Source organism: Castanea sativa, chromosome 1 (genome assembly GCF_040712315.1).
Source record: "Castanea sativa cultivar Marrone di Chiusa Pesio chromosome 1, ASM4071231v1".
In the NCBI taxonomy this organism is placed as follows: domain Eukaryota; kingdom Viridiplantae; phylum Streptophyta; class Magnoliopsida; order Fagales; family Fagaceae; genus Castanea; species Castanea sativa.
The window spans coordinates 80,672,636-80,683,629 of record NC_134013.1 but is presented as its reverse complement, the minus strand read 5'-3'; the positions used below and the strand labels follow the sequence as shown (position 1 = coordinate 80,683,629).

At 35.5% G+C, this 10,994-nt stretch overlaps 1 protein-coding gene across 1 annotated transcript; it reads left to right on the top strand.

Annotated features, from left to right (window-relative positions):
- Window positions 1-24: 24 nt before the first annotated feature.
- On the top strand, window positions 25-10,045 carry LOC142635266 (uncharacterized). The gene is made up of 7 exons (XM_075809455.1): window positions 25-1,246; window positions 8,049-8,180; window positions 8,365-8,492; window positions 8,805-9,015; window positions 9,144-9,381; window positions 9,468-9,618; window positions 9,728-10,045. Exons 1-7 carry the CDS (start codon window positions 118-120, stop codon window positions 10,043-10,045), a joined length of 2,307 nt encoding a protein of 768 aa, XP_075665570.1. The 5' UTR covers window positions 25-117.
- The last annotated feature ends 949 nt before the right edge of the window (window positions 10,046-10,994 follow it).

Here is a 10,994-nt window from a genome sequence, read left to right as displayed (position 1 = left end):
TTCCTCCTCTGGCCTCTCCTCTTTCTCCCTCTTAAATCTCACCTGTCAAAGGTACTCGCAGTTCACAAAATCCTCTCCTTGCTCAAATACTGTCAATTAATTTGGTGACTTTTCTATATGCACCTTATATTTGCTCCTGAGAATCAAGTACCCACACGAATGATGTCCAAAATTGTCATTCTTCTTTTCCATATCCTTCTCTATTCAGAATCGATGCCTTCAGAAGCCCAAACTTGGATCAAATCAGGTTACTGGTACTCTGGCACCGGGTCTCCCATTTCAGACATAAACTCAGCCCTCTATACTCACCTTATTTGCGCTTTTGCTCATGTAAACTCTTCCTCCTACGAGCTCTCTGTATCATCCAGTGATGAGCAATACTTCTTCACCTTCACAGATACTGTTAGACAAAAGAACCCATCAGTCACCACTCTTCTTTCCATTGGTGGTGCAGATGCAAACCACACCACCCTTTCAAATATGGTCAGCAAGGCTTCTTACAGAAAATCTTTCATAGACTCCTCAATAAAGATAGCAAGGCTTTATGGCTTTCAAGGCCTAGACTTTGGTTGGAATTCCGCGAACACTAGCTCCGACATGACCAATATGGGATTGCTATATCAAGATTGGCGTGCGGCTGTGAATTCTGAGGCAAAGAATTCTAGCCAGAAAGACTTGATTTTGACTGCTGCTGTTCATTTCTCGCCGGATTTAAATTCAGTTTCTTTCCCTGTGGACTCAATTCGGAGTAACTTGGATTGGGTGCATATTATTGCTTATGACTACCATGCGCCCGGATGGTCAAACTATACCGGTGCTCATGCAGCCTTATATGACCCATCGAGTAACGCTAACACAGATTATGGTATTGGTGCATGGATTGGTAGAGGCTTGTCTGCTAGCAAGTTGGTTTTGGGATTGCCTTTCTATGGCTATGCGTGGACGCTAAAGAACCCCAATGACAACGGAATAGGTGCTCCAGCAACAGGTCCTGCTGCCATTGCAATTAAAGGTGGTGGAGCCATCCGGTATTACCGAATCAAGAGTTATGTTCAGAGCTATGGGGCTGCTATAATGTATAATGCTACATATGTAGTAAATTACTGCATAGTCGGATCGACTTGGATTGGCTTTGATGATGTCGAGGCTGTCAGAATGAAGGTTTCTTATGCCAGAGAGAAGAAGCTACTTGGTTACGTTGTGTGGCAAATCCCATATGATGATAATTGGGCACTTTCTTTAGCAGGTACGGAAGATATGCTGCACTCTTGGTATTTTATTTCTTTAAAAGTTTGGATTTGATAAGGACATAGTGCGAAAGCCTAATTTTACACCCTCTAATAACATATTGACATATTAGAATTTTTCAAATAAAAGAATAAGTATGAGCAAGTTCTGATACACCCAATCACACTCCCACTAAAAATGTCGCCCACCCAAATGTTTAAAATAAAAATATAAGCCAACGGGGCTTGGCTGAGTGGGTAAGGCTCGGACGCTTCGTGCACCACACCTAGTTTCGAGTCCCGCTGCCCGCAGGCTTTCGTTGGTGGGCATTCTTAGTGGGGTTAAAATCCCGCACAGGTGTAAGTTCCGCTGGCTTCCTGGCGCCCTGCCCGGGGTGTAATATAACCATAAATCCCCCCATTTTTTGTTTACCAAAAAAATAAAATAATAAAATATAAATATAAAATATAAAAAAACTGACACCACCATCTGAAAGTTAAAACCCCAACCAAACTTCTTTCCCCTACATGTTGCCGAAAATGCCTCTGAACTGAAAAGTGTCGTCAACTAAGTCGAAGTCTGAAATAGATGGTCGGAGCTGCCATAGACATGTTGAATCTTGAAGCTTTGGTATTAATCTTACATCCTTTCCTCAAAACAAAAAGTATTACAACAAACAATAGGAGAAAAATTTCTTCTCCATAAAAAGAAAATAGAATGATGTTTAAGTTTTGCACTTCCTAAGCTTGGGTTGATTGACATTGATTTTTTCTTTAAAAATAAAAAAATACCAAATCTAGAAGATCCAGCCTAGACCATCATGTCCTAGGTGGTTCTGGCGTATTTTCCAGACTACGACATTGCCGATAAAGGCTTTTCATCTAGTAGCATCTCCAACAGCTTGTGCAGGAAGAACGTTAGACTCAGATTTTTGTTTTTTAATTAGATAACAGTGAGAGTGTGATTGTATGAGGTAACATCTGACGTGGCATGATATTGTTGGATGGGTAAAAGTAGGGTTATATACCACGTCTTTATTGAATTTAATCTCTTTTTTTAAATTAATTTTTCTCTTGCCAGAAAATTAATCTAATTACCCACATTTTTGTTTCCTCAAAAAAAAAAAAAATTTGCCCACATTTTTAAATAATCAAATAGTATACATGGCAATCGGTCGAATCAGGTCAGGTTAATTGAATTATGGGTTAAACAGGTCGGGTTCAAAAATGGACTGTTTTAAACGAGTTGAAAACGAGTTGGGCCAATCAAGTTGCGGGCATGTTCAGGCCAACCTATATTTACACATGGAAAAAAAGAAAAAAAAAACAAATAAATGCAAAATTTTTAGAGAGAATAAATCAAATCAATCAAGGAAACAAATTGTACATAATACCCTTTGTTTTTTCTTTTTTTTTAAGTGGGCACCTACTGTTATTAGACTATTTGTGTTACTATTATACATGTGAAGGGAAAAAAAACAAACAAACCAAAAAACATAAAAATTTTCATATCCTTCCAATTCTGATAAATTTGTACATATATGACTAAAATGCTTTACACTCATAATAACAAAATCTTCCATGTTAATAATTCACAGGCATAATGCTTATAATTACAAATTTACAACTTGAGAGAGAGAGATTTTAAGGAGCACAAAAAGTATATATTTTAAGTTTACACACTTCAGATTCAAAATTCACTAATGATATGGGCTTTTGGACTTTTTCTTTTACTTTAGTTTTTTTTTTTTTTTAGGTGCTATTTAGACTTATTGTTTGTTACTTAGTCCTAGTATTTAACTCTACTACTTAGTATTTAACTTAGTGTTACATGTATAGTAGTGTAGACATGTAATTATAAATAATTTTTCCTTTTGCATTTTTTTCCTCTACTACTTAGTATTTAATTCCGTGTTAGACGTTTAGAAGTATATAATGTGTAGTTGTAAATGCTTTCGCCTTTTGTATTTTTTTTCCTCTACTACTTAGTATTTAACTTAGTGTTAGACGTTTAGTAGTGTAGACATGTAGTTGTAGATGCTTTTGCCCTTCATATTTTTTTAATAAATGGGAGTATGGCCACTCCCACTAGTGGCTACTAAATGGCTAAATAGTGTTAGTGTAGTGTTTTATGTCTATGTACCTAGCACCTTGGCATGTAGTCTAAATATGTTTTAGAAAAAAAGAAAAAAATCGAGTCGGGTTGGGTCAGGTCACGGGTCAGTTGAGTTAGACCGAGTTAGCCCGCAAAAAAAAAAAAACTGGTGGGCCACAGGTTGGTCCATTTTTTATTCAGGCCAAAAAATTCAAGTTTGGGCAGGTTCAAAACAAGCAGGTTTGGGTCAAGTCAGCAAATTTTGGCCCCTTTTTCCATGTCTATCAAATAGTATCATTATGACTTGAAATATGAATGTATTACCCAAAATTGTTAAGAAACCAATATTTTGGATGTCCCCATGTGGACTTTACTCCACTGGTACTAACAATATGGATCTGCTCTCCAGTAGGTGCTTGTGAGATCTGTGAGGTTTTCCTTTTATACCTAGCAGTGTTGGACTCAAACCCTAAACATTTCGTGGGCTGTTGAGCTTAATTTATTTAAAATTCTGCAAATTCATAGTTTGATCAATCGAAGGCTTCTCTTAATTGGTCAAGCTTGACAGATTTTGAAATTTTCTTTCAACAACTTGTATGTTCTTGAATCTTGACTTGTATTAACTTGAATAATGTCTAAAACACTTCAAAGACACTAAGATCTAATCCTAGACAAGTTTTTGTTCTTGGTTTGTCAACATGCAACATATTTAGAACCTAAACATTTATGACTAAATACTTAGAACCTAACAATTTCAATGGCTTCCCCATCATTCAAATAATCATGTTGAAATCTTTCTCTCCTCCTAGCCACTCGTTATAAAATTGCACCCAAAGGCACCACACATGAGCTTTGATTATTGTGCTTTTGTTTAGCAATAAGTCTATGAGCACTAGATATAGTTCACAACAATTTCAAACCTTCTCTGTATTGTTGTGGTGGGCTCAGATATAAGTGAGAGGGTGTAAAAATTTCTTCTGTAGCCGTAAAACAATTGGCTTCTTAAATGATTTTTTTTTCTAATGACTTGGTAGGCCACCAAGACCTGGTTTTTCATGTATTTCATCAGTTAGCTTAGAAATAGATAGAGACTTCATTTCCAGTTATCCCTAAGAGAGGGACTGCAATAGAAAAATGCTACGAAGTATACCACGAAACAAAACAAAAATTTTAGGACTACAACTTTGCCAAAATCAACCACATGACAAATTGTGAGTGGTGGGTCCATGTTAAAGTGATGAGCAGTCAGTCACAGTTTGCCATATAAGATTATTGTGTTAAAAGTTGTGACATTTTATGTGATACTATAATTATTCCACAAAATGTCAGTTGATAATTGGCATGACATATGCAATATGACATTGACCGAATTCAAATTCTCTATCCCATTTTTTTTTTTTTTTTGTATTTGTTTGGTTAAGATAGCTTGACCCCGGTTAATTAATTCAACTAACCAAGTTGATTAATTAGGTTCAATTGCATGCAAATCGTGGAGGCACCAAAAAAAAAAAAAACTAAATGCAACAAAAAATAAATTGAACACGAATATTTATTGACAAATGGGGAAAACCTCACAAGGCAAAAACCCCACCGGGTGATTTTATGGTCATCTCTCCCAATAATCCACTAATCAATAATCAAGCAGTTACAAGTATAAGAAATCTTACCAACTACCCTGGACTATGTCAAAATACCAACCTACAATTGAACCTTCACTCCAGTACCCAATTGGACTTGATCTTATTGTAGCCTTCTTTCCCTTGATGCATAAACCTCCAATTTATGACTAACCCTTTGCACGGATCCTAAGTACGTGAATAACTCCAGCAACTTGAACAGATGTTGTTGGTTGCAAAATTCTTCACTTCATCAACAATGAAGATCTGAAAGCACTCAGTTACAAAACCCTATGGCGTATAAACGCATTAGCTTCACATAGAGAAAATAAGCCTTTTGGTCTCTGTATCCGTGTGTGACAGCCTTTGAAATAAGTTTTATATATGTCTAGGGTTGTGAGAAAAAAAACCCCAAACAAATATACAAGACTGGGCCTAATTTCATATCTAGAAATTCTGAAATTGTAATTCTCAATAGATCAAGCTCAATAGCAGGCATCTGTCAACCTATCTGTCGAGACTTAATGAACAAATTTTCTTCACTTGTTTCTTGGACCAATCTTCATGTCTTTAATACTTGACTTGAACAATATGTTTCTTGAAGTACTAAACCCATCTTAGATCTACCCAATCACAAGTTAAGTGCATTTTGTCAAATGATTAGCCAATTACAACAAAATATGACCTTAACAGTATTCAAATTTATACTTCAACAATCACAACTTACCATATATTTATTTTACTTTTCTTATAAAATAATCAGAGTAAAAAATGAAACACATGAAATATCATATTTGATAGAATATAAAGTGGAACACAAAAGGTGGCACAAATAATTTCTTTTTGACATTGATAAGATTAAATTATCAAGCATTGCTTTACTAAACTAAGAGTTTAAATTCAGTTTGATTGTAGCATAAATGAGGGCTTTACGTCCTCTAATCCTAGCTTGCCACGTTAGCATTTTACAAAATAAAGAATAGGTTGTGCCATACATAATCAATCCTCATCAACCCACCAAATCACAACATACTCTCTCAGATTTGGCCAGCCACCAAGCACTGCCTAGCACCAATAGCAGCTGGCCTCCTTGTCACTAAGGTTTACTGCCGCTCACCATCACCAATTCGCAATCCCCTAGGCTTTGTCAAGCCTTTCAGATCATGGCCAAAGTCTTCCAATACCAAACACCTCTCAAAACACCCAACCATGACCACTAATTTGTAAATCCACCAAACATGACCACCTAGAACCTCTAAACTACCGCCATGGAGTGGTGGCACTCACTCTGAGATGAATCAAACAAACATACAGAAAGACCCAAATCAAGTGAAAGCGAGATGGATGAATCTGAGAAAGGGAGAGGTTTGAGTGAGAAGGAAAAAGTTAGGAAGAGAGGTTTGTGTGTGTGTGTGTGTGTGTGTGTGTGTGTGTTTTAGAAGAACTCATTAACTCTGGTTAATGGATGAATGGGGGTTAGTGATGGGCTGAGCTTGGTACTAAAGACGCTGGCGGCTACAATTAGCAATGGGTGGAGCCTGGGGGCTGGTAGAATCTATGAAAGGAGCAGATTTGTGATTTGGGTTGTTGGGGATTGATTGTGTGTGGCATTACTTGTTCTTTAATTTGTAAAATACTAATGTGGCATGCTATGATTGGAGGGTGTAAAACCCCCTCTTTTAAGGCCACAATTGTACCAAATTAAAAGTTTTAAACTTATAACTAAACTATATGAGATACCATTCCTTTAACAATTAGGCTTTGTTTGGTTATAAATGAGGGAGGAGAAGAGAAAAGAAATGACTAATAGCAAGGAAATGAGAAGGAATAGAAAAGAAATCAATTCTCATGTATATGTTTGGACATAGGGAGAGAAGGGGAAAAGAAAAGAGAAGAATATATTTCTTTTTCCTTTGTTTGGTTTGCAATAAGAAAGAAAATGAAAAGAAAATATATGGTTTTTTACTTTATGCTCGTATAAATGTAAAAAATGCATAAAAGTTAGAGCATTCGCATCAATCCGTTTAAAGTTTTTCTTCTATTTTAGCATAATTACTCACTTTTTTCTATTTTACACAAGTACTTTACAAAGACACCCACATCAGGTTATCTATTATACACACTCTTTTATTTAAATAATATTTTTCCTCACTTTTTTTATTATTTTACACTTGCCCCCACCTAACACTCTTTTTTTTTTCTCCGAACACACAGACTCTTTCTTCTTTTTTTCCTTTTCTCTATTTTCCCTGAATGTGCCTCTCTTTCTTCTCATTCTCGTTCTCCTTCTTTCTTCTTCTTCTTCTTCTTCTTCTTCTTCTTCTTTTGCAATTTGGGTTTGATTATGGGCAGTGATTTTGGGTGGAGAAAGCAAAGAATTTGGGCAGAGAAAGTGGTGATTTTAGGCTGATTCGTTGTTGCTACTTCTTCTTCGGCATCTTCTTCTTTTCCTCCTTCTTTTGCAATTTGGGTTTAGTTATTTATATGAATTTGTATATGGGTTTGATGAATTTGGATCTATATTTAGAATAAGTTCGATGATTTGTATAGACTTGCATAGCATGTTGCTGGATTCAAGAGAAGGTAGAGGAGGAAGAGGATAGGGTGTTGCTAGATTGAAGAGAAAGTGAAGGAGAAAGGGGTAGGGGAAGAGAGAGAAAATAAAGTAAAATAATCATTTAGAAAGCTTAACCATGTATATTTGCATAGTTATTATAGCAATATTGGATATGTAAAGTAATATATATAGACTGATGTGAGTAAATTTTGAGCAAAAATATGTAAAATTGTGCACTTTTTCTATTTTACATCTACTGGTGCAAGTGCACTTATGGACAAATGTGTAACTCCATATTGTATTGTATTACATTGTGGGCCCCATTTTTTAAAAACCATTCTCTCCCTTCAAATCCACCCAATTTGGGCGAATTGCAAACATGTGGACCAAAGGGAAATGACTACATTTCTTCTCATTTTCTTCTCTTCCTCTCTCCTCCAACATTTCCAAACACATTGTTAAAGTTGTCAAAAATGAAAAAATTTGAAAGACATTGTTTCAAGATCTTCTATGACATATTCATCTCTCGTTATGTTAATGAATTGCATTGTCAGCTCAAGAGCAAGAAAATAATGGACGACCCAAGTGGCGATTATTAGTAATCATTTTGACAACAACTGCTATCGTTGCTCTCCTACTATGCCTTTTAGTGTATTACTTACGGACGAGAAAGCTCAGATCCAAAGGTAACTTTTTTTTTCCGACTACATGTGTTACAGTTCCCATCTATGGTTAGAAGGATTACTTATTATTCCCTTGATTTAAGAATTAATATTTTTAAGCTTTGCTCTTCTTTTTATTCTTATTTTTTAAATATCGGAATTGTGGTTATAGCTAAAAAATTGGAGTCCAAAGCTAATAACATAGCAGCTGCTGGAGATTCAAATAGCAGTGTTCCTAATCTGCAAGTATTTAGTTTAGCTGACATTGAGGCAGCTACAAGAAAATTTTCATTTGAAAATAAACTCGGAGAGGGAGGTTATGGCCCCGTTTACAAGGTAAACTACTGTTACTACATCTTTTACACTGAAGTAATTAGCAGAAACAAGAATCTATCTAGAAAACAATTCCAATTTCATATTTTATTGCCAAATAGGATTAGGGACACAACATTTTTCACAATTGTTAATATGATTTGTTTTGATTTGTGTATAATAAAAGTAGTGCCATTTATAGACTTTATAAGTCATGTTTGGAGTTATGAAAAATGTTGTGTCCTAGCAATACTCTTATCAGCATGGGTAGAAAATGTCTTGCAGTATCTTTTTGGATGAATAATACCAATCATAAGTGTGTGTATATTTGATCAGGGTGTGTTACTAAATGGAAAAGAAATAGCAGTGAAAAAACTTTCAAAAACATCTACACAAGGATTTGAGGAGTTCAAGACTGAGGTTATGCTTACCGCGAAACTACAACATGTAAATCTTGTGCGAGTGTTGGGATTTTGCATTGAAAGTGATGAACAAATGCTAATCTATGAGTACATGCCAAATAAAAGCTTGGACTTCTACCTCTTTGGTCTGATATCTTTCCTGCTTCCAATTACAGTATTTCAGATATGTTAAATGCAATTTTTCACATCTTAGTGCTCTATTAGCCCCAATATGATTATATAACTGATTGTTATAATATGAAATTTGTCATAGACCCTATCAGACGAGACCTATTGGATTGGAAAAAACGTATTGACATTATTGAAGGAGTAACTCAAGGGCTTCTATATCTCCAAGAATACTCAAGAATGATAATAATTCACCGAGACTTAAAATCTAGTAACATTTTACTAGATGAAGAGATGAAGCCAAAGATCTCAGACTTTGGCATGGCTAGAATTTTCAAGAAAGATGAACATGAAGCAAACACAGATCGGATTGTTGGAACATAGTAAATACCTCTACCTGGTAAAGCTTTATAGCCCATGATTTCTTGTTAAGTAATTAACAATGTTGTTTGATAATTCAACAATGCAGTGGTTATATTCCTCCTGAATACGCCCGAAGAGGTGTATACTCCACTAAATCTGATGTTTATAGCTTTGGAGTTCTACTTCTACAAATCATAAGCGGTAAGAGGAATGCTTGTTATCATGGCTTGGATGAGAATCTAAACCTCCTAGAGTATGTAAGTTACTTTAACAAACATTGCTAGAACCAATCTTGAATTTGTTTTCTTTTGTTGTGTATTATATATTTCCACATTTCAAAATGATGGTCAATATTCTATATTTCAGGCATATGAGCTATGGAAAGAAGGCAAAGGCATGGAATTTATGGATCCAACTCTAGATGATACAACTTCATCATGTAAGCTAATTCGATGCATGCAAATAGCTCTTTTATGCGTTCAGGAAAATGCAACTGATAGGCCATCAATGTTGGAAGTTTCCTCAATGCTAAAAAATGAAACTATAGTTGTGACAAATCCTAAAAAGCCTGCTTTTTCAACAAAAAGAGATGAAGGCGACAAAAAAGACTCCAGATTACAGGCTTTACAGCTAGAAATTTGCTCGGTTGATGATCTAACCATCACTGAAGTGGTTGCTCGTTGAATGCAAAGGTCTTTGTGGAACAAAAACACACATATCAATATTCTATATATATCTAAAAGTTGAAGCATAGCATTTATTATTACTACGTTCTTGTTAAGCCATATCAGCGGCCACATCATTGGTCCCACTAACTTTCTATTTTTCTTTTTCTCTTCTTTCCTTTTGCAAATTAACATTTTCACAATTATCTCTATCACATAAAATAAAAAATAAAATAAAAACTCCATTTCTTAATTTAACATTTCCTAACTTTTAAACTTTCCATTTATTATTTCATCAAACCCAATCCGATAATAATCAAATTTCCTTCAACTCTATGATTCTCCCTCTCCCCAATCAAGTAGTTATAAAAATTGTTCAATTGCCACTCTATTTGAATTCCAAATAAAAAATAAAAATAAAAAACCTATTGAGTTGTTGTCTGTATATATTTGCAGTTGCCCTACCTCACTTCTGCAAATTTGGAAAATCCAACTAAAGTGAGGCTTTTATTATTTATTTATTTTTCTCCCCCATATTCTTCAAGTTTTCTAGATTAATTTTTGTAAGGTTGAATTTAATCAACCATGTGTTGGCTTTATTCCATGCCGAATTTGCTTGTAATTCAGCATGTAGAAACCTTGTATTTAGGTGGGAATAATGTAAGGGTTGTGTGTGTGAGAGTGTGAAGAAACTCAAGTTGTGTGCATTCAAAAGGAGTCTCGCGACTAGATCTCGCGACTAACTTACAACTGGCAAGTCGCCAAAGTGCCACATGTGTGAAGCATGCAGGAAGCTGAAGGGTCACGACAGCTGGAGCACTACAAGACAAAAAGTACAATCTGGCCTGGCAGTTAACTTGCGACTCAAACTCGTGATTTGTTCTAGTCGTGAGGCCGAGTAGCCAGAATGCCCTATTTTGCAGAAAAATGACTTTTCACATTCCTTTCATACCCTACTATAAATACCC

Excerpts from the sequence above, each read along its gene's own strand:
- LOC142635266 (XM_075809455.1), top strand. The coding sequence starts at position 118 with ATGCACCTTATATTTGCTCCTGAGAATCAAGTACCCACACGAATGATG. Across the intron at positions 1,247-8,048 it reads TTGGGCACTTTCTTTAGCAG|CTCAAGAGCAAGAAAATAAT; the intron begins GTACGGAAGATA and ends TTGCATTGTCAG. Across the intron at positions 9,619-9,727 it reads ATCTAAACCTCCTAGAGTAT|GCATATGAGCTATGGAAAGA; the intron begins GTAAGTTACTTT and ends TCTATATTTCAG.